This window comes from Passer montanus, unplaced genomic scaffold, assembly GCF_014805655.1.
Source record: "Passer montanus isolate IOZ18808 unplaced genomic scaffold, ASM1480565v1 scaffold8, whole genome shotgun sequence".
Taxonomy (NCBI): domain Eukaryota; kingdom Metazoa; phylum Chordata; class Aves; order Passeriformes; family Passeridae; genus Passer; species Passer montanus.
Window position 1 is genome coordinate 10,431,614 of NW_024373256.1, and position 24,301 is coordinate 10,455,914.

General features: G+C 41.4%; 1 protein-coding gene across 3 annotated transcripts in view; it reads left to right on the top strand.

Moving 5' to 3' along the window:
- Positions 1-217: 217 nt before the first annotated feature.
- The window catches only part of GRIN2A (glutamate ionotropic receptor NMDA type subunit 2A), a 160,399-nt gene continuing 136,315 nt past the window's right edge, over positions 218-24,301 (top strand). For all 3 annotated transcript variants that reach the window (XM_039732353.1, XM_039732354.1, XM_039732355.1), the window contains exons 1-3: positions 218-800; positions 1,579-1,804; positions 3,214-3,636. In XM_039732353.1, the coding sequence (XP_039588287.1) occupies positions 3,232-3,636 (405 nt within the window). In that variant the 5' untranslated portion in view covers positions 218-800; positions 1,579-1,804; positions 3,214-3,231. The remainder of the gene's footprint in view (positions 801-1,578; positions 1,805-3,213; positions 3,637-24,301) is intronic.

Consider the following 24,301-nt stretch of genomic DNA (forward strand, 5'->3'; position numbering starts at 1 on the left):
TTCTGCTTGACAGCCCCTCCATCAAGGGAAAGGAGAACACTGGGGTTTCCCGGGCTACCAACCTTTCGCCGGGGATGTTACTGCGGGGAGAGCGCTGGAGTTTGCCGCTCCTGTGCCCCAAACGCGGTGTTCTCGCCGTTCCCCCAGATCTGACACCCCCTCCCCCGATTGCCTGCGTCTGACTCACTCGCTGCTGCTTGTGCAAGCAGAGCGGGGCGGGGGGGTGCGCTGGGGGAGAAGCCTTCAAAGTATCCGCGGCTGCTCCAGCTGTGACAGGGCGGCCGCGAGCTGCGCCCCTGCAAGGGCGGCGGTGCCGGGGGCGGCGGAGCGGAGCGGGCCGGGCTCAGCCCGCAGCGCCGCGCAGGCGGCCCCGGGTGGAGCCCGCCGCACCTCCCGGAGCCGAGCCGCCAGTCCCCGCCGCTGCCAAGGAGCCGAGAGCAGCGCGGGGGCTCCGTGCCCGCCGTCCTGGGGAGCTGCTGCGGCAACATCGCAATTTAAAAAAAAAGGGAAGAGAGAAAAAATAAAATAAAGGGAAAAATAATAAAAAAAGATGAAGACGCTTAAATGCCTCCTGCCAAAAGTAAAGAGCGAATCTCAGTTGCAATGGCTCTGCTAAAACTTGATCATGCGGGATTTCAAGCGATAAAGAACTGCCGGGCTGCTATTTACTGCGGTGGGAACAAGTTGCAGGATGAAATCCAGGCGTTAAGGGACCTATTTTCCACTTCGTTGTTTGCAAAGGAATCTACTGAAATGACTTTGAGGATCTTTAAACTGGAACTATGTGGAGGGAGAATGCAGTAAGTATCGCCTGGTGGGGAGCGCGGATCGCGCCCAGCCCCGGGCGCCGCGCGGGGCTCCGGCGGTGCCGGTGCCGGTTCCGCCGGCCGGGGCCGCGCTCCGAGTTCCGCCGGCACCGAGGGCCGGTCAGGGGATGCCGGCTGCTCTGCTTTGCCTGGCGCGCCAGCGTCCTACATAGAGCTGGGGTTGCTTGAAGAACTGCCTTCATGCATATTTACTGGGAATTGTGAATGAAAAAAAGCCAGAGCAATCGAGCTTTCCGTGGCGGGCTCTGCTATAGGGTCTCCCTGGGTTTGTTTATGGTAAATTGGGAATGAAGCTGTTCTGTTTCAGGAGCGAAAAGAGCTTTATCCCACACCGCTTTAGCTGTGCTCCAGGTTATGCTTGTTTTGAACCTGCCAAGAAAACTCCTGCCCTTGCTCATATTAATTAGTTTATTCTAGCTGCGCTTGCCAGGTTGGATGTCTCTTCCCTTAGCGCTCAAACCCGTCCATCTCACTTGGAAGCAAAAGGGCAGTTGGGAGCTCAGGATTTTCCTGACCTGGATAAGATGAGGGACGTATCCCGGACGGCTGAGGGCTCAGGGAGCTGCTTTTAGAAAGAGCTGAAATCTAAGTGAAGGGGGGGAACTTTTGAGTGCAGTCACTTTATTTCCGTTCACACACCACATGCGATCGAAGTATATTTCTTTTCCTGTCAAATCTGCAACCTGACTAACGGCTTCTCCCCGTCTCCTCTCGTCCCCCCGCTGTCCCGTCCCGTCCCCCCCGTGTCCAGCCCCCCCTTGCCTGTCTCCCTGTCCACGTAGCTGCCCTCCCGGGATGCGATGTCTCTCGCAGGCTGCGGCGGGGATCACGCGTGCGGCCAGCGGCGCGGAGCCCACCCCTGAGCCCGGGCAGCGAGGGGCGCGACATGCCCGCGGTCGCGACATGTCCTGCAGCGACACCGACAGCAGCACCGGCACCTCCGGCAGCCGCCGCCGCTCCGTCTCCTGAGGCGCTGGGTACGTGCGGCCCGCGCCCGCGCGGGGGCGCCCTCGCGCCGCGGCCGCCGCGCGCTCCGGGCGCGGAGCGGGCTCGGAGAGGGGGGATCGGAGCTGGGGGCGCTCGGAGAGGGGGGCTCGGGGGTCCTGAGCCTTCCCCGGGCTCGGGGGGAAGCCGGGGCAGTTCGGTTGTGCTGTTGCACCGCGCTGGTGTGGCGGCGCTCGGCCGGCCCGCAGTGAACCAGGCGGCACGGATGGGCAGTTCAGCGCTCTGCCGAGCGCTCGTCTCCTTGTGCGCCCCGAAGGGAGGGGGTGATGCTGCAAGGCCGTGTCTGGCTGTGTGTTTCAGCGGCAGTGACTGAGGATGGAGATAGGGCTGGCAGGATGAGAGGGGAGATCTGAAAAATGCCGCCGTGATTGGCCAGCCCCGCTTGTGTGTTCTGCGTGACGCTCTGCAACAAGCTTGGCTTTATGTGGCACAGGGACTCCCTTCTTGCAGCTAGCAGAGAGCCAGTTATGGGGGTGGAAATCCCCCGGGGCACGGAAACACGGGGAGATCTTGTAGAGTCAGACCTGCTCTCCTTCTCCCTCCTTCAGATAGTTCAGATCCCTTCTGTGCTCATCTCTCTCCCCATCCTACTCCGTCTGTATTCAGCCCCCTACAGAGATTCAGTGAAGACATGAGGTAACCAATGCAGCGATGCTCATTTATGGAACACCCTCCCCTTCAACACCAGGGACAACTTTGTGTCCGAGATCAGCAGTTCTGGGATGCTCAAGTTCTGAATGCTGCTTGAGAGGACAGAAAGAATTAAGATAGAATATTTTGAATCTGTTCCAGAAATGCTGTAGGATTCCTTAAGCAGCGGCTGCCTAGGAGGGATCTTCAGGAATAAACCAGCATGGGTTTGGGATGCTGTGAGATGTATGGAGTGTGTGGACTGGGCTTTCCAGCAGACCTCTGACTCACTTCTCTCATTTTGGGCTAAAATACTTCTCTTTGATAGACCGTGACTAAAGTTTAAATAGATGTCCAGGATGAAGGAAAATATTCAGGATGGAAAAAGATTTCTTTTACCTATTTTAGCGCAGCAAGGTTAAAGAGAAGGATGATAATGTCTTTTTTTAAAATGATGTCAGTCATTTTAATTTTGTTGGCTATCCAGGAAGAATGTTAATGGGTCTTTTCTCTGAACTTCTGCTACAGTTTTTGCCTTGCTCATGGAAGGCCAGCTGTAATACTGTCATCAAGCTGAGTTTTTGATAAGATATAAGAGGCTTGACTTGGAACTAAGTTGAAGGATGCATTATAAAAAGCTGCTAAAGTTTGCATTATGCCCAGAAGCTTTCTGTTTAAAACCTTCTTTGAAGATATGCAGTATATATATTTTTCTCTATGTTCTTCTTATACATTGTGATCGCTTTTACAGGGGATAAAGCTGGCAAAGATGAGGAAAATTGGCTGTGCTCTCCTGGTACTCCAAGCTCTTCTGGCACCTTTGGATCTTGTTCGTGGAGCAGAGAAAAATTATCCCATCCTGAACATTGCAGTGATTCTGGGAAGGACCAAATACATAACAGAGAGAGATATCAGAGCTCTCTGGACCAGGGAAATGTCAGCAGACCTGACTGTTGATATCAATGTAGTGACTCTTCTTGTGAACCAGACTGATCCTAAGAGCATCATAACGCATGTTTGTGACTTGATGTCAGGCACCAAGATCCATGGAGTGGTTTTTGGAGATGACACAGATCAGGAGGCAGTAGCTCAGATTTTGGATTTTATTTCATCTCAGACTTCTATTCCAATTCTTGGAATTCATGGTGGGGCCTCCATGATAATGGCAGATAAGGTAGGAAAATTTATTAAGAGATCTTGCTGTTCTGATGTACTTCATTGTATTGGTCTCTATCATGAATAATTGCTACAAACAGTGGAAAAAGATGCTCTTAATTGTCTCTGTACTTAAAGAAAAAAGTATGCATGATGGTGTCTTTGTTGATGGCTCATGAAATATTCAGAAATAGTCTGGGATTCGTGCCTGAAACTCAACTTTCTAACACTATAAAAGCAGCCTTAAGGAGATATTACTCTCCAGTACATGGAATGATGGTCAGTTAAAAAACTTTAATAGCTAATATGATCCATACATGTAAAAACAGCCTCTAATAGTAGGTTCATAAAATGATTTTGAGGGTAAGATGTAAAAATATAAGCAGATGTTTTGTGGTGCTTATGAGAAATAGCAAGACCTGAATGTATCTGGGTGCAACAGTAATAATAGGACAATAATAATGCAGACTTTAGTGATCCACTACAGTGTCTGAAGTAAGTAGTCATACACACTTGAACCATTGCATTCCAAGAATTTATTGAATGAGATTTTTGCTAACTGGATAGTTCTACTTTGCTACTGTAGTTCGTGAAAATCCAGTAATGTCTGAAATCTGGAGATAATGATAAATGGTCTTGTTGGGAAACATATTTTTATGTAATCTGTTGTGAGACAGGCACTCAGTGCAGGGCTCAGCTCTGCTGGGGACTCTGCCTCGCCTGCAAGTCAGAGGAGCTCCCTCTGAGGTGTGAGAGAGGAGAGCTCAGAGAGTGCAGGAGTGGGAGTCACTGGTTTGCCAGCACTTGAGGATCTTTAACGTGAATTGTAAATTATTTCCTGCTATTTCTGTACTTTAGGTTTCCTTATTCATTTATTATTGTTTTTTCTTATGAGTGACTTTTGAATAGTAAAGGGCTCCCTGAATTCATCTGAAAAGGAAGCGGTCCAGATATATTATTTTGTGAAGTAAGGGGGGGAAAGAAGCAGGGTTAATTATGATTGAGGAATCAGCTTTGAACTTTGGAAACTTTTTACCTCTGGAATAGACTTTTTTCCCACCGGGACAGGAGGTCTGTTTCTCTTGGTATTTTGAAAAATCTTCCTTTAGAACTTGTCATACAAGGGGAGGACAATAAATACTGAATTATAGCAGAGATGACATTGATATCTTGATTGATACAGAAAGATCATTACAGTCAATGCTGCTATCTTAAATGCAATTGCAGTGACCAAACTACAGAGGTAGTTATTTCATGTGCTTTTAAATTACAGTGCAGATTTACTTGTCTTTTAAAGCTGGGTTTATATGTATTTAATGCTTCTATTTGATACATATTTCACTTAACTGTGTCTGCCAGTGTAAGAACACTTGATCTCAGCCAGGGCTAAGTGATGAAACACTGGAAGAAATTCTTACAGAATCATCTTCACTCTTGGTAGCAGATGCAGGATGTTACTGATACAGATCTATTTTTACTTTTATGTAAGAGCCTCTAGAAAATGAAACAGTCTATTTTATTTTTTGTCTCAGTAAATTACTACTGTTTTCACTGTATGCTAATATTATCATTATTGTATCACTGTCTTTTATTTTAGCGGTTATCAAAGTTTTATTAGCAAACTTTCCTGCTGAAATTTAGCTTCTAAGATTTCCATTTGGGAAATCAAAATTGTCTTTTGTGTGTTAAAACAATCTAACAGAGCAGCCTTCAGTAGCTTGAATTGGCTGAAGGAACTGTTTGTTCATGTAACTAATATTGCCTTAATTTTCAGCCTGACCTTTGCAATGTGCAGTGTCTTGCAATGGGGTTTGGAACATCTCAGTAATGAGACTTGCAGGTGTCACTCAATTAACCATTCATTTAGGAATGAATTCCATGGAGATGAAGTTGAAATTCACAGTGCTGTCATAAAGGCGGGGAGATGAAATCTGAGGGAGAAGGATTGGAAACATGAAATCTTTCAAGTCACTGTCAGGATTTTAGCTGGCACACATAGGTGTTGGCTGACTTGTGAAGATTATTTTAAGTCTCCTGCTTTGTCTCATGCATTGAGATGCCTGGCTATGGAGAAGGTGCCTGGTCCCACTCTTGCTTGTGGATGTAGTGCTCTGGCACTCTAATAAAGCCATTTCATTTATGTCCTTATTGTATAAGTGCTGTGCCAGGTGGTTATGTGATGCTGCACTCAACTCAACTTAGGGCACAGGAATGTGAGCTCATTTATAATGCTTATAGTGCTGAGGACTTCACAGAATGACTCAGAGGGGATAAGCTACCAAATTCTCTATGGCTAATAAATATTATGTCAATGTGAATCTTGACTGAGGACCCAGATGTAAAAAAAAAAGAGTTATTTTATATTTCTAAGAATGAGGTATGGCCACATTTGGAGTTTGCAGTGATTAATGCAGGACCTACAGCTTTTGAAGCACTGCGTCCCTGTCTGAACATCTGGGGTGAGTGGTGTGTTGTCTAGACTGCCTCCTTTGCCAGCCCAGCTATGCTTCAGTTTGCTCAGAGTTTGCCTGCACCATCTGAGGAGAGATTTTGCATGATTCAGACATGGAAAATAGGCATGTGAAGCCAACCAAACCGGAATGTTTTCTGAACCTTGCTGATCTATTTTCACCTGACATCAGCTGTCCAAACACTACCAACAAACCAATGGGACACCTGGGGGTTTGTGGCACTTACCTGATCCTGACTGTGCTGCAGAGATACCCTTTGGGCAGTGCCACGTGCTCTGCTCCAGCTGATTTTATCACCTGCTCTTGGCAGAAGCTCTCCTGACAATGAATTGCTCCTTGGCTTTGGTCCCCAGTTATGCCACGCACTTCAAACATATTCAGATGTGGGATAGTCTGCTGAAACAGGATGAGAATTGTCTGGGGCATCTGTGCCTGCCTCCTGTGCATCAGCAGCCCTTGGAGGATGCTGAAAACAGGCTGGCTGTTTATTCATCTTGTATCTCTTGACATTTGAGACATCTCAACACAAACACTGCTTAGGAACTGTTTTCTGACTTGAGCATTTGGTTTCAAACATAGTTACCTTTGTTTCACCACATGCTATGATTATAATGGTACTATTTGTGGTACTTTTTTTTTAAAAAACAGAACATCATGGTTAGTTCTGTGTCAATGCTAAAAGACTTAGTTCTTCACATGTGGGAAAATTATCCCTACGTATTGTAAATACATCCAGAAATATTTAGTGTCTTTGAACCATACTGCTTTTGCCTATTGCAAACCTAAATCTTTCTACAAGTCTTTCTGAAAGACATAATTTGAGGCATTTTATTGTTGTGGAAGCACTCACAGTTACAACATAGTCAAGAAGTGCTAAGGGTGAGGGTAATTTTCCAGAAGGGCTATCACAAAGTGACTCTTCTTGAAACAGATCTGGAAATGATATGCAAAATAACGAACTGCTTTTCCAAAAGCTAAGTGCTAGATATTATTGCACAATGATGCTATGAGAGCCCTGGAGGTCAGACAGGGCTGCTGGAGGTTGTCTAACCCAGCGCTTGCTCCTGATGAGCTGATATCAAAATCAGATCATCCAGTCAAGTCTTGAATATCTCCCTGAACTAGATACCACAGCCTCTCTGGGCAATCTGTTTCAGTAATTAACCTCTCTCACCATGCAAATATTTTCCTTTTATCTCATTAGAGTTTCCCTTGATACCCCAGGCTTTTGTTCTTTTGCTGTGAATCCAACTCTGTCTCGGTGCCGTTGGAGGCTGCAATTGCAGCGCTCCTTACCTGTCGCTTTCCTGGGGAAAAGGTTCCTTCAGCCCTTACGCTTGCAGTCCTTTGGACTTCCTTGAATGCATTGCTGTGTTGTATGGGGAGACCCCAAATAGGACAGGGACTGCAGATGGGGCCTGGTGGGTGCTGCGAGGGGAGCGGTCCCTGCCTGGAGCGGCTGCCGCTGGCGCAGCCCGGCTCGGTGCGCGGCCGAGAGGGAGCACTGCTGGCTCAGCCCAGCCCAGCCCATGGCCCGTGCCCTGGCACTGCCAGGACACTTTGGCAACAGGGCATCTAATTGCTCATAGGCACTGAGGGAAACTCTGCTTTGAAATCTTTCATTCTTTTGGTGGTGATTTTTTAGGTACTTTAGTGAAATAGTTGCAGATGTTTGCATTACTTATCATTTTCAGCTCTCTATAGGTATAGCTGGAATTGCTTGTTTTAGTTTGAGAGGCAAAAACTGTGCTGCACTTGTGCCAACCAGAGCTCTAAGCAGCTGTGATCAGAGCCCACCCAGACTCCTGGTTCAGGAGCATTCATGCTCCCTTATCTGTATGTGACTTAGATGTTAAAGTTCCTCCACACATCCTCCAGCTTCTTTGCCCAATATCTCCATGGTGCAGGGATTCTATAAAGGATCAAAAAGGTTCAAACGCCACATCTAACTTTTGTACTATGTGTAAGTGTGCTTCAACTCCTAATGCTTTCAGCATTGTTTGATGGGTGGCAGGGGGGTGTTGAATTGCTTTTTTATTTTAGAATCTTTTCTGGAGGTCATACTACATGGAATGTGCTCATTAATTCATATGTCTGCCCTATGCATATGTAGATTTCTGTCCAGCCTGTTTAGTTGGCTTGTAAAAGCAGTTCTGTATTTCATTGTAGAAAACTGTAAATTTAACATTTGCTATAATAGCAACTTTTCATTCCCCCCCCTTACTAATGGCTGATGTGCATGGCACTATATGTCGGAGCATGATACTCACGTTGGTTCTGTTACTGTTTGGAAGATTAAACCACAGGTTAATAAATACTTTAGTGCAAAAATAGCAGTATTCATATAACTGCTGTTTCAGGTCTAGACATAGTAGCTTGCACTACTACATAGTCTGTTGCACACAATATTTCCAGCTTCTGACTCATCTTAAGAAGCAATTGAATTTGATTTTCTTCCTTTCTAGCTGTATGAAGGTTCCTATGGGAAGAATAACCTTCAGGTATTCTAATTTTTATTTTGAGCTGCAATAGAAATGCAGCACTGACCTCCTTGCAAATCTGTGTTTACTTATCCATAAAGCCAATCTATATGTACTTTTAAGAAAGTCTTGCACATCCACAAGATTTTAGACCTAGAATGTAATCTGTGGTGGTACCTTTTACACACACATTCTGTAATCAGTGGTGTTAAATGTTCAAAAACGTGCCTGAGATTTGCCCTGCTGAGGAGAATGAAGTGAGTGGATACAATATCCTGTGTTTTTCCTCCTCAGGAGGCAGTGCTGTGCCAGGGTGAGGTGGTTGGGATACAGCCTGCTGGTTTAGACATTGCTGTTCCTGTGCTGGCATGGCTGGGAGTGTTTGCTGCTGTCATCTGGGTCTTGGAACTCAGAGGAGCATTATATTAATGACATGAGCTTTGCTTTCTTGCTCTCCCACTTTCTCCCACTCCTTTTTCTAAAGGGTTTTCCTAGCAATATATTTTCCTAGAGGTGATTGTATTATTCTTCATTCTCTTGTCCATATAAGTTTATCCCTCTTAATTCAGTGAAGGAAAACATGGATGAATTTCTGGAATACTGCAAGAGTAGACTCTCATGGAGCTCAAGGGAGGGATATTTAGTTTAATTTTCCAGAGTAGAAGGAAGGCAGTTTAGGTGTGGGTAAATTCCTGATATTTTAGTTTGCTCAAATTTATAGCTGCAGCTGAGCTGAGGGTGCAGGGTTGTTTCCACACACCACTCACTGAGGAGAGGAGTGTTTGGCTTCACTTTAGTCCTTTGCAGTAAGCTATATATTTTCATCTCAGAGGTACTGTTTTCTTTCTCTTCAGACTGTTCTCACAGTTTTACCTTGAAAATAGAAATCTTTAAGTGTCTTTGTTTTGAGCAGCAACATCTTAAAACTGCTACCAAGTCCCTGTTGTAGATCACCCATGCAATCTCTCTAAACTATTGCCTGCCTGTGGGTAATTACAACACAGCAGACTCCTGGGCTGTGAAAGTAGGACACAAGACCTTCAGCATGATTTTCACCTTGCAGAAACTCCTGGTGGCATCTTTGGAATTTTTTTCCCAAGAATATTCTCAAATAAAAAATTAAAAATTATTCCTTTTAAGCTATAAAATAATTATAGGCCATTACAAAATACATAGCAAGATTCTAGCAATTAAAATTATCCAGAGAATGTACCTGAAAGTCTAAAATTATGCAGTGTACAGAACAGAAGGGCTTTGATATAATGTCAAACACATTTTTTTGTGTTTCATCTATTAATTATTTTTGAGGATGCTTAGATTACTTGAACAGACAGTTCATTAGTGTGTTTTGTCACTTATTTGAACTAACAATTTAATTTGAAGAATTTCTCTATAATTTTTTTTTATTTTGCTTGGAAGACGCTGGGATAGATCTGCCTACATGGTGATGGTACAAAGGGCTTTGTATAGATGCACAGAAAGAATTTGCAGACGGTAGCGTTTAATTTTTACAAATCTCTGGTCATTTGGTTTGTGTGTACTCTTTCCCTTCCCCTCTTCCCTCCTCCTTCCTCCTTTGCCTCTACTCTTCCCCAGAGCTATGAAGTTGTGTGGATTTTACTGAGAGAGCCCAGCCTGGATTGTCTCCACACCATCTGTCACCATATTGTTTGTTTAAATCCTTGAGATATTTTCTTCTGTACTTCACTGAAATAAATACATAAAGCTGCAGCAGCATCATTGGCTATTTATATTAGATTTAGACTTAATGTCCTTAGGAGAAAACCCCCGTGCTTGCAATTGAGGTGCCTGAGCTGGAGGCAGAGTTTGTAAAACTGCACGTGGTTCAATGCCCTGAGTGCAGAGCTGCAGTTCTGCAGCATGTTCAGTGTCTCAGCCCAGGCCCCTCTGGCTTCTCCAGGGGGACACCCAGCCGGGCTCTCATGGCCCTGCAGGGACAGTGCTGCTCAGGGTTATGCTCTGTCTCCCCACTCTTTCAAGGAAAACATTTTGTGCCCTTTGGGAAATGCAGGATGTATCTTCCTCTGTCCTGAGACTTGATAGTCTGGGTCAGGGAAAAGGTGAAACTCACAGCTCTGTGAAACCAGAACTGGAAATAAGAGTGCTTAGTTAGAAGGGGGAATGTCTTGGAAAGAAATTGAAGTTGCAAAACTGTGGTATAAGAACTGAACAACCAGCAGGAAAATGAGTTTTGCTGATATGCAAATGTGATATTCCAAGTTGGTGATGGGGTTGGTGCCGAGCTGCTGTAAGTTTAATATGCAGTTAACATTATCTCCTTTCCCTACAGCAGTTTTTTCCACATACATGAAGCTTAAGTGATCAAAAATCCTCAGTATTTGAAGGGAGGAGGAGGTTCCAGGTGTACGAATTGTCTCTTATTTGGGGAAGAGCAAAATTCCTCTGGAGAAAGGTTTGTCCTTTCTGGGCTCCTGGGCTGAGGGGTAAATGGGGTTCCCTGATCAACCTTTGTGAATGATTTAAACCTCTTGAAAGAGGAACCATGTCTAGTCCAAATTTGTGACTAAGATTTTATTTGCATACTGATTCTTTCAGCTTCACTTTTGGATTAAAGAAATAATTCATGAATGTACATATGTAGATGGCTTGTATAATCCATTTCTTTTCTGTTCTCTTCGACAGCTACAGAGACTGAACTAAATTTAGGAGATCCAGCAACATATCTGAGGTCAGACTGGCCATTAACTTCTAGAGCGTGGCAGTAACTCCCTTTGGTTGTACATTGGTCAGTCTTGCTTAGCAAATTTACACGTTTTGGACACATTCAAAACAGACCTACACTTCCTTCTGGCTGTAACACACTGTGAAACACATTAAAGGGTTCTGGATGAGATTTGAGTAAAACATTGTAATATTCTGCATACAGCTCCAAATCAATCTCCATTTCTTTTGAAAGAAGACATCTTTTTGGACATATTTTGTTTCATATTTGGGTGTGATCAGACCTGAGAAATCCAGGCCTGTGTTTTTGGTGTACATGCAGGCTCTTCTCCCTGCTTTCTCCTAGATTCCCTTGCTGAAGGTGAAGGAAGGGTGAGAGAAAAACAGGTGGTAATCTTCATGCTTTTAATATTTTTCAATGATTTACCTACTCCTTGAGATGGAGCCTGCAGGTGGTGGTGCTTTGGTGTGCTGCATTGGCTAATGGTAGTGGGATTCCCAGTAGGATCACATCCAGCCATTTTAGGGTATCTTGGATAAAGGAGATTTTTTTTCAGATCAAGACCATATATCTCTCAACTTTGTGCATCCCTTGATTTTGGTTTTGAGTAAGCTTTCTTGGAGAGGTGCTTCATTACCATGACTCTTCAGTCAGTATTTTGGGCTTCCTGTCTCCATCATAGATTTGGGAAAGTAATTTCCTTTTAGGCTTTTAATGAAGATGGGCTGAACCATTTCCTTGTCACAAGTTCCTTGCTGCAGCATGACTGAGAGCACCACTGCTGGTCTTGCTCCATGGCCTCTGCTCAGTGTTTGTGGCTATTTATAACCTGCCTTTTGTGCACATTGCAGCAAGATATTTCTATAAACATGTTTCATTCAAAGGATTGCTGAGTGGAAAGCTGCTTATCTTCTCCTTTTTTTTTTTTCTTTTTTTTTTTCTTTCTTCCTTGTCTTGACAGCGATGGTTTGTTTTTAGTGTTCTAACTTTTGGTTCAAGATTTCTGTAACTTTATTGATGGAAAGTTTTGCCTGTTTGTGCTGAGCAGTTTGCCTTTCCACGTGACTAAATTAGCAATAGAACTGCTTTGTTTTCACTGCATTGATTTTGTGTCTAGTGGAAACACACTGTGTATGTAGAACTACTATGAAAGAAGAAAGAGCAGGGATTTTATAGCCACCTTTCAGCTCGACAAAATTTGCAACACAATTAGGTATGACAGAAAATAGAATTAAGGTAATCTCTTCTAAGTAACAAGTTGCTTTTAGGAGTTACAGAAACATATAATTACCAGACAAATTGCATGTTATTTTTTGTGTGTGAGGCTAATTAGGAGTTCTGAGTAAATTGTGTTGATATAGGCATCAGAGCTATATGAAGTACCTAATTGGGATGAGATAAGGCTTGTGAATCCATAAGAAAACAAATGCCAGATTTATGAATTATGTGTCTGTATTCTAGTCAAGTACCACTTAGGATGGCCTGGTTTATTTTCAGCAGTCATATTATTTTTGTAGGAAACAAGCTAACCCTGTCCTTTATTTTGTTTTGATCTGTTTGCCATCCCCTCTTCTCTCCTTTATCTGCATTTAACCACTCTTATCTGCAAAAAGGCTGACATTTCCTTTTGTGGAATCTGGGTTCCAGAGAAAGATGTGCATGGCTCAGCTGCTTAGCATGTGAAACTTTAAGCTCTGTCCCATAACTTTGTAACAGCAAACTGGTACAGAAGCTGTTAAAAGAAATAATTGCTTTCTTCACTTGCTCTTAGAGTGGATTTTCCTTAACCCAATCCATTGTCTGCCAACCTCCTTCTCCCAAGAGCTGCTTCCAAACCCCCTCCTCTGCTGGAGCCTTCAGCTTCACCCCATCCATTTGCCATTCCACTTCATACTTGACTGTCATGCTATTTAGGATGGCTTTTTTTTTTTTTCATTTATTGCCTTAATTAACTTCTAGCAGAAGCAAAGGTGGGTCGGAGGGAATACATCTCTCCGCTTAAAATTCTGTATCCCTGAATTTTAGGAATACTGGGACTCTCAGTGTACACAGAGCACAGATGCCAGTTGCTAAAATCATCTTAATTGGAGCAAATGAAAATTCTCACGGGTCCCAAGAACGAAGTAAAAACTATGAATTTAAGCCAAACATCTTCCTATTTACAAGCAGGAAATAGAGGAAAGGAGAATAAACTGAGCCAGGTGAGCTAGGGCAGTGTTGGTGGGGAACTGAGGTGGTGATAAAACAGAAATAAAAATTACTTATGGAAGTGATCTTTTGTGAAAAAACAGTATGAGAAAACCAGAATTGCTCACAGTTCTGAACAGTTTCCATCTCTGTCTTTTCAGGGTTCCTGACCTTGGGTTTTTGGGCAATCCTTTTCAGCCCTAAGTCATTCCTTCTGCATTCATTGTCTACTTTACATACTTGTACAGGGAGGTTCTTTCTTTTCCTGTTGCAGTGTGGGGACTCTGGGCTGGAGTTAACCACCTGGAAATTATGTATTGGAGTGTCTACTTGTATCCATTCTCATGCAATTTAAAATTTCCCTACTGCTCTTGTTTTTTTCCTTTAGTATAACCTCTGAAGCAGGGAGTCTGTTACAGGCTTTCCTGAAATAAAATCCTCCCCTTGTTTTGCTGTGAGCTTGGCTGGCTACTGATGCTGCTCTGTGAAAGTTTAATTTCTGTAAAAACAGAAAGAGTGTTCACTAATTCTCTGATTTGTAATATAAGTACTTTTTTCTGTGGATCTATATTGACTCTGTTCAGGTGCTTTGTGGGAGTGCCTAGTACCTTGCATTTTTGAGGAACTGGAGTCTCAAAATATATTCACAATTCCCTTTTATAATTTAATTCTGAATTTTGCATCTCCCATTAGGGCCTTTAGAATACTTTTGGGGAGGACAGACTGACTGGAAAAAATATGAAAGCAAATTTTTTCCCACTGTCTCAGGTGATTGCTAGTTTTGCAGTCTGCCCTCTATGTGAATGTGTTGTTGTTACTTTAGAAATACCATTCTGAGGCTCAGGTTCACTGGCACTTAGTACCTAAATTGTTATTACGTGCACTGAACAAATTCTGGATCCTGAATGACACAAATCCTGATGTTGTCTAACATCTGGTTGGATCATGAGGCTGAAAATGAGCAGTGTCTGCAGAGAACAGAGCTCAGGGAAGAGCCAGGCAAGGACAGCCTTGGCTCTTTGTGGGGTGAGCTCACTTGTGGAGGGCAAAATACAAATTACATGATCCCCTCCACACTTTGGGTTAGATAAAGACAGAAATTATCTTCATAGCCATTTCCAGATATCCTGTTATTTTTACTAGTCTTAACAACTGCAAAAATAATGTCACACCTTTTCTAACCTTTCTCAGGCTTCCTGCTGTTGCTCTTTACTATCCATCACTATTTGATAGTATAAAAGTAGCTGAAATATTTCCAATGATCAGTAAAAAAATTGCAGTAAATAGATGACTTAGGACAGGTGCAAATAATAATAAAAAATGATGTTATAATAGCCTGAACTCTTGCTTACTATCTTCTCACTATATTCAGATATTTTCACTATATACACTCACTATATACAGATGTTTTAATGAGATTCCCAATTTCTCATAAAAACACATCACATGATCTCTGAATAAAAATTTAAATGAATGTGTTGGAAGTTTGTGGTCCCAGCTGTCACCTGCAGTATGTGTGTCTTTACTAGTTATTGAAAGCCTTACCAGTCTTTAGGGTGCTTGTTTGAATTGTTATTTTTTCTGGCTCCTTCCTGGTATGGGATGACTCCTGGCTTAAGAGAAGCAGGTTTTTGATTTAACTTTTTTTACAGTATGAGGCAGAGATCTTAAAATAGGGAGAGATTTCAGGCAATAATAAAGTGTAACAGCCCACCTCAGCAATCCTTATTCCAGTGTCAGCCCTATTGATTTGTTAATCTGCAGTGGGGACCTCAGTGGACACTGCCTGAAAGCAGTGGAAAACTTCAGCTAAAATAAGAATGAACTTGCACATGTTCAACACTCTACTGCATTTTTTTAAACTGTACAAAGTAGGTTATAGGCATGCAAAATCTTAGTTTTAAATAAGTTATGCAGAAGAAAGCTCTCTGGGTCAGCAAAGGCATTTCTGAAAGCTGAGGAACCAACTGCCATGAGGAAAAGAAATACAAGTCCACATGGAAAGCAAAAATCCTGCTGTGGGATCCTGACTTTGGTGTGATCGATTTCATTGGGAAGTAAAGGACGAAGAGCAAGTGCAAAGTAAGCAAATGCTTTAAATAATTAGTCCTTTAATGCTTATTTAATTGCTTTTCCTGAAGATCTCAATGCTGCCATGTAAAGAGATAATGAAGCGTTTTTTTTTTCCTTTCTAATTAAGGGCTTAATATGTTCTTTATGTAACAGCCACAAAGATGCAGTCATAGTCTTGTAATATTTTGTAATATGAGATAGAAAGGCCAAGCATGCAATAGACTTAAAGCATTTTCTGCTTAGAAGAGCAGTCTCTAGCTAAAGGAATGATTTGGTTTGTTAAGAGCTGCACTTGGGGTTTTCTCTCTCATGATACACTGGATTGCCAGTGAAATGCCCTGTTGACAAGCTGGTTGGTTTAATTTGAGTTAAGCCTGATTATTATTAACTAACTTATTTAAACTTCATTTTGATAGCTAGGTTTTTGCCTTACTGGGTCATTTTGAGGTTTCATTTGCATATTGCACTGAGTTAAAAACTCTGGTAGCTTTTCTAATTCAGCTCAGATGGTGGAATATTTTCCTTCTTAACAAGCATTCTAGTTTGTATAAAAAAAATTCTCCTTCCCTTAGTTTCTTTTTAAATCAAGTATGTACAGTAATCTTGGCTCCCTATTGAGCTGGTTTAATCATTTGTTTTTTCCATCTGCAGAGAGCCAGTTCCCAAAGTAACTTCAAAGAGCCTTGCCTGAGTAAAAGCTTCCAGCTTGGGAGCAGCAAAGATTACAGAAATATGCTTATGCAACTGCTTGAAACCTCTGGCTATCTTGACATGGAGAATGCAACTGAATATTTCCCTCTATTATTCTCTTACTATAGACCTTAAATATTTGTAACTGAGAGTTTTGCTGCCACTTTGCTTCTGCCTCCCGTGGTGACTGCACAGTGTGATGTGTTACACAAGTGCACAGACGTGGCATTTGGAGGCTCAAGGGGATTGCTGGTGTTTTGGGTCTTGAAGTGATCTCTCATGTAACTCCAACAAGAAAACGACCATAAAATTCAGCCTTGATGTAAATTGTCTATAGACAAGGCTGAAGACTTGCAGCAGCAGCAAATGAAGACTATTTGTAATATTTTAGATTTGTGCAGGCTTTAATCAAATGATGAGGAGGCTTCAAGTGAAATGGTTCCTGGGAGAGTGGTAGCCTCCCTTCTTAATTTTTAAAATTTCCTATGTTGACATGTGTAATCTCTCAGTTTTCTGAAAATAAAGTCAATCCCTGCCCAATACAGGTAGATAGATATGGGTTGCATATTTTATATTTAATGTATATGTCATGTTTTTGAGGGCAGTAACAAACAAAGTAGTTAAAACTGCCAGTGTTTGTGAGAATCTGCTTCATATTAAGGTCAATGTAAATTATTGTCTTTATTTCTGTGGTCTTCCTCACTAGTGACCATTCCTTATTCATGACATTCTAGTCCAGTGGTTGTCATCGTCACTTCAGAGAAAAGCTGATTTTTTTCATATTTTTTTCCTTTCTTTTTGACAAAACTATCTGAAAATCAGTGTGTCTGGGATTTGTCCCAAATTAATTTCCTGTGGAGAGAAGAGTTATGAGTTTGGTCTCAGTACAACGACTCTTTTGGATTATAATATCTGTCAGTGGAAACGCACTACTTTGGTTTTAACTGAAGCTATTTCAGATCTTAATTTTTGGCTTAATCAAATCCTTAGCACAAGCAAATCTAATTCTGGCATACTATTTCAATTGCACATACTTTCATTTCTGACTAAGGATTGGAAGGATTAACCCAGATTTTAGCAGTTCTCTCCATGACTGGGTGGATAGGATTAAAATCTGTGCTGCTCACTGTGGCTTTTTAGTCTGGTTTTTGACTAGTTATGTCTGTTGACCAGGGTGGGAAATTTTCTGAGGTTAAGACTACAGCTAAAAGAAGTATGGTAAATTCACTGGATTGCATTCTATTTTGATAAAAAATACAGCTCAGGCATGCTTTGCCTGTTTACAGCCCCACAATTTATAGTTTAGTATATTCTAGATAAATTTTGTAGTTTGAAGTATTAACATATATACATTTATCATATTTTTGCTGTATAAATACATATTTTAGGAAAAAATAATTAAGTAAAACAGGAATGGTATTAACAGGACCCAGGGGACTGGCTGAACGCAGAAAAAGTTTTTGGGCCAGAAGGTGGAAGGATGTTCCTTTAACTAATTTCTATCAGTGCAGCTATTAGAAATAGAGAAATTTCTGGAATACTGTCTGCAATTAGTCTCCCATCTTCTAAAAAACCCTGATCCTATAATGAGCTTAGAAATTTGTTACTTCAGTGGCCAGGGAATGAAAGTCTCACCTCCAGGAGATGAGGTGAGTTGGTTTTGTTTAATCCAGTAAAAATGAGCTGGGAGGAGGATATGGTGGCTGGATGTAGGAAGAAGAACAACTGATTAAACAACATAAAATGAGTCAGACAACTGAAACTTAGGTGGGAAATTGAAAGTGGTGAATGGTATTTAGATGGAAAATGTAGAAGCTCAGGAATGGCAAGAAGCTGGCTGGTGTTATGATGGAAACTGATCAATGAAGAAGGATGAGCATGTTCTTTCTAATTCTACATTCTTCCTTGCATTTACAGAAAGCTTGAGATTGAAAAAATTATGCAACAGTATAATGACACTGCCTCCAAATCCAGTCAGGCTTATATAAATGTTAGATTAGGTAAGGTGAAGTGGGAGGAGTAGGATCCTGATGTACTCCTTATCAGACAGCCAAGGACTCTGCTCATCAGCCTTGGAGAGACTGGCCTTGGGATTCTTGTTGGAATATGGTGAACTATGTTCTAAAAGTTTTTAAAGCCTCATCTCCTAGAAAAGAACATAACATTTCCCCAGAAGTTAGAAGTATCTTTACCTTTTTATGTGAAGCAGAAGAACTTGACTTTTCTTCAGGTATTTCTGCCTTTTTGTATTTTGTTCTTTTGTGCCTCAGGCAGCAACAGAATTCTCAAGAGAGATGTGATGAAGATGTACTTTCCACTTGGAAGAATGATGCTGTTTGCTGCTTGTCATCTTGGTGTGTTAGGGAAAAGGAAAACCTGTTACCAGCCCTGGAGCTGCGTGGTTGGAAGGTTGCAGTATCCATAACAGATCCCTTGTGTGTTCCGTGGTTTAGTCTCAGCCTAAGCTGGCAGTGATGATGTCGGCATGTCAGACATGATGTGCAGTGCTTTATAGAACCTAAATTTGTGGGCAGTCTGGGTTGCAGTTGCAGCTGGAAACACAAACATTACAGGTTTTTCATGCATGTGCTGGATGTTTGTTGCCATTGCATGGTGGTATTTCTGTCTGTAAATAATCCAGTTCTCGACCAACCAGCTGGTTTTGACACTGAAAAATATCTTGGTGAATATTCTGACTCTCATTTAAAACTTTGTTTCATGGACTAAAATCTTTTATTTGTTTTTGCTTTTGCTCTGGAGAAAGGGTTTGTAGTGATTGCCATGACACACAGGGGAATGAGCCATGGGCTAATACATATGTAGTGAGTATAAAGAGGTGATGATAATGTGATTATTGTAAGTAATCTAGTCAAGGGAGTAGAAACTGCTATATTATATGTACAATGATATTTTCTTTTCACCACTATCCTGAGGAAAGGATGATTTCAGGTGTCTGTTCACAGAGCTTGAAGAGTCTTCAGCTATGAAGGGTTCTTCAGAGACATCACACTTTATCTGGCCTCATTGAGCAATTGGAAATGAGTGTCACTATCACTGAGAATTTGGTTTTATTATTGAATAGCTATTAAAAAAGGCTACAGAAGCAATGCTTTCCAGAATCTATAATTTTAGTGCAGATTCAAGCTGTGGGAGGATGGATTCTCAGTACCTGAGTGGAGCTCTCAGGTCATGATATACAGCAGAACATTAGGAAAGGAAGACTGTGAAACCTTAGTTATGCTGCATTATTTTCTTGCCATTTTCTGTGGCTATGTTTAAAGAATTGAAATAATGCTCTTGCAAGAACAGAATAATCTTCCTAAAACACTTTAATGAAGTGGGCAAAATATTTTTTCTGTTGATTTGCTATGGCTGGAGAGGAAGATTAAAATGATGTGTTAATGAATCCTACATATGGTCTACAACACAGGTTTAGAACTGTTTGTATTCTTTCCTCCAAAAAAGGTTGAACAGCAAATTGGATAAAAATTCTGTTTCAAAGTGACCAAGCCTGCTTCTTCCCTGAAGCAATTCACACTTTTTCCAGACTTCATCAATACTGGAATTCTAATCTCTTTAGCTCTTACAGCTGTTTCATTTTCAGGGACCTTCAGAGGCCAATTATTTTGTTAAAATATGCTTATTAATGAAAATATGCTGCCATGTAGAAAGAAAAGGCCAATACAGATTTCTTTTTTTAAAGTGCTTCAGAAAGTTTAAGGCCCTCCTAGCTGTGCTTTTGGGAGAGAAGAAGAAATAAAATTGGAATGGCATACTTTGTTTTAGTGTTTTGAGTGTTTTTGGGATGAAGCTTTTTTTTTTCCCCCTTTTTTTAAAGTGGGACTGATGTACAAGGGATACATCTGTTTCCTTCTACTTACCTCATTAAACAAGGAGGTATGAGGTGCTGGAAAAAGTTAGTGTAGCCTTGTGAGTTCCTTGCCAGGCACCAGTTTCTTTTTGAAGCACATGCCCTAACCTCTGAGTTAGCAAAGGCATCATTCAGTGAGTCTGTTTTCACTGGTTTACTGATGAGACCATGCACAGAGTGATGAAATAAAATTGTGTTGCTAAAACTCCTGGTGCTTCTTCCATGTCCACCAACAAAGCCATGTTTGCATCTGTTCTCCTCTTGTTTTTTTATTGACTGAGGTTTCAATTTTTGATTTTGAGAGGACTACCATCTACTTTCAGCTTTATGTTCATCAAGTCAGTTTTGTCTCGATTCCCCTGATCCCTCCCCAGTGATGCCACTGTCTCTCAGCCCTAGACCTACTTTGCTGGGAGAGATTTGGAAAAGTATTTGGAGTTTAAGTTGTCTCTTCCATCTTTTTTGCTCTTTTGCTGCATCTGATCTAGTCTGACTGGCACACAGAAGCCCTCAGGGCCAGGTGAGTTGCCTTTGGCTTGCCTCTGCTTTAAAAGTGAGAGTTGGCTCCTGCCTCAGTTTCATTGGAAATGCCTTGGAATGGCAGCTGTGCTTTGTCTGCTATTTTGGACAGAAAACTTGTGGAATTGGCCCTGTGTTTTTTCCAAAGAGAAGATCAACATGCTGCAAAGAGAGCAAAACATTAAGAAACATCTAGAAAATCAGCAAATGAGCAGTCTTTTCAATGGTGCTTTTAAAAAAAACCTCCATGCATTTATAATTGCTATAGTTTTAGTCCAAGTTAAACATGATCTCAAAATCAGACCCTGATTTTCAAAGCTGGCTGTTCTCATGTAAGTCTTTAAGTTTATCAGTAACTGTCTGAATGGATATGCAGGAAAATTTGTAGTCCTTAAAGGACTGAAGTACCATACAAGGCAGATAAATGTGTGTAAAGAGCTCTTGCTCACATATGAACAATTGATATGTCAGTTGCTTTCTTTTGGTGTCATCTTCTATTGAAGTATTTATTTTCTGCTTTTTAAGAAGTGATTAATGAGCTTGTGAGTGATAAATTTATACAAAAAGTGGTGCTGATGATATTGAGGCATTTCTGTGACAGGGAGGAATTTGGAAGGTTGCAGGTGTGACTCCTAGAGAAGGGTTATATGGGGCAGGTTCCTTCTCCTTCTCCTAGTACTCCTCCAGGTACTAGGAGGTCTGAAGTTCAGGCTGGGACTTTGGCCAGAGGATGGTCAATCTGCTTTCCCAGACTTCATCTGTGGTTTGGGAATTACAGCACATTTTGCTTTATCATTATTTCAGACATGGGTGGCTGGACTGTGCTGCAGTGTTACCTTATTCCAGGTACTCTCTGCTCAGACACAGCTTTTGTGTATCCTGGTAATATTTTAGGGTTGAAACAGCAGACATTAGCAGACACCCAGATTTGGAAGGAGAGACTAGCTAAAGGGTTATGACAAAATGGAGCAGAGGATGCCATTACTCAGGCTGGCAGAAAAATAGTTTCTGTAAATTACATGATTTTAGTCTTTTTAGAGAATGAGGGGAAAAGAATAAATGACCCAACATATTCCCACTCTGGTGCTTACTAACTTTTCTCATTTTCTCCCAGTCCAATGAATAGTCTGTTATTTACCCTACTAGGTATGAAAATCTGTATTTTCCTCTGGCATGTTATCATGTTGATTAAAATCCCACTGATCTCATTTTCTTTGGGAGCTGCCTTGAAGAAGTTTGAAGTTATGAACTGTGAACTGTCTTCCACTGCAAAAAGTCTATCAGGTAAATAAGTTGGAAATCCCAAATGAGAACAAATGTCCTAATAGGTTGAATATTAATTTTGTTACCAGCTATTCCCAGTAGACTTGTAATCTACTGGCTGTTCAAGTAACCTGATTTTCAAGTCTGAATTATCAGTGTGGCAACAAGTACCTATGAAATTATGTGTGGGTAATGAAATACTCTCCTTTAACTTTTATTGGCTTTTCATTGAGGATATCCCTTTGATTGCTGGGAAAGGCAAAAGAATAAACCAGATAGTGTTTATTTCTCCTTAGCCTAATTCATCATGCACAATGCTTGTGCATTGACAAGAAACCTAAAAAATGTATTTTCTCTGCAGGGATACACTTTGCTAGGGTAGATCAGTGGAGCTGAGGTATATGCTGAAGCATACTGAAGTGACACAGAAGAGTGTAAGCTGTTTAGGAAGTGCTTGCATGCTCCTCTGTGAAAGAACCCTGGATGTTGCATTAATCCACTGCAAGTTAAATTGTAAGCGTGCATGCCATTCAGTAAAGCACAAAGTACCTAGAATCTTGAATGATGCTTTTCTTTTTAAAGAATTGATTCCTTTTATATTTGTAAAAGTATTCCTCTCTGTGTTACTGGCCTATGAAAGACTAGAAATAAATTCCATTCCAGATCTCTGGTTATTTTCCTTGCCTAATACCAATTTACCAAATTATTTAGGGGAAGTTACAACATCATGTGTCACACAAAGTAACATCAATCAGAAAATTTTGCATGCTGGTACACAGTCCAGTGTACAGCAATCACATCACTGGATCTTGTTCTGTTCTTTAGTTTGAGAAGGGTGAGCAGAGCACAGGACAACCACTGGGCAAAACCCAGTGTGAAGAAAAGTCACTGTGCTTTGAAATCTGAAACAAAGCAAACAGCCTGGGAAGGAGGCTTAACAAGCTCAAGCTGGCTGAGGCAGCAGTGGATGTTTGTGAAATTGAAAAGCAAACAGAGCTGTTTGTGTGCTGGCCATGCTGTTCAAGGAAACAAAATTTGTGTTCCATCTGGGAATATTAACAGAGTGTGTCTGTAGAAGAAAGACAAAACTGAGAATTTTTGCTGTGTGCCAGTGTGCAAAGTCCTGCAAGTAGTGTGCTATTGAACGAGTTGGTTTTAGCCCAGAAATATGTATCTTGTTGCCTCTTTTTATTGTATGTATTATTTTTTCCCCTTAAACAATGATAAATATTAATGATAAATAACATTAATAACATCAGAGTTAAAATGGCAGCATTAATGAGACTATGGGAAAATATTTGGTTATGGGGGAAAAATAGATATGTGAGGTACTGCTGTAGAGGGGGCAAATGCACTGACACTTATATGCATAAATGCATTTTCTGGTTATCACATGAATGGTGTTATAATTGCTAAGAGAAATATCTTTTTTATAGTTCATGCTATAAAAATCATTATTTAATGTAGCTGAATGGTATGTGCAAATGCACTGCAACCTAAGCAGCACTTCCCATTTTAAGGATATTTTCTTCTGATTCATGCTAAAAGGTGAAAATAGACAATGTCTACATAAAAGAATAATCAACAACTACTTACCAAAGAAGTTTTTAAACAGGGATCTCAACTGATATCATTCCTGTTTGTGTACTTGTGGCAGGAAATTTAGGTCTTTACAAAAGATTGTTCTTGTCTGGGATGCCTTTGAAGTGGTAGCCACAGTTAACTGTCCCTGTCTTGGAATATAGAATAATTTCTTTCATAAAAGAAAGCAGAACAGTGCCTTGTTTAAAGATAACTGATAGCTTGCCTCTTCCAAATTGTGAATAATGTCAGGATCCCCATCTTGGCATGCACTGCTGAGCTATTTTCAAGAAAGTGCAAATAAAAGCTATAATTCCTCCTGGCACATCAGGGGTGTGATGGAGGTGTCTGGCAGCATTTCAGTAAAACAATTAGGCTTAGTGGAAAGGATTCCCTCTAGGCATGACTGTCAGTCAAAGTATAAATAGAGGGTGAGAACCTTCTACCCAGCCTTGGGACATCCTGGACAGCCAGTTCCAAGCCAGCCAGCGCAGGTGACACGTAATGCTTGTCCCAAGGTTTTTGGATTTATAGCTTGCACACTGACAGGCAAGGGGCTTGACAATGAGATGTGTTACAGACTGTGAGATGAGGCAGAACTTCAGATATTTCAGTGTTTGATGTTTGTAACAAGGTATGTGGCTAGGGAAGGCAGCTGAGATGTGGATAAATTTTGGGAAGAATTCTAGAATTGAACTATTTATTAAAAATAAGTTTTAGAAGGAGATTTGAAACTCCGTTTGTCTCTGTTGCACAGGAGCACAGTGACAGGATGGTTCATTTGCTTTGTATAAGTGGACAATTGTCACTTGCACCTCCACAGCTCACTGTAGGGAATGGAACCA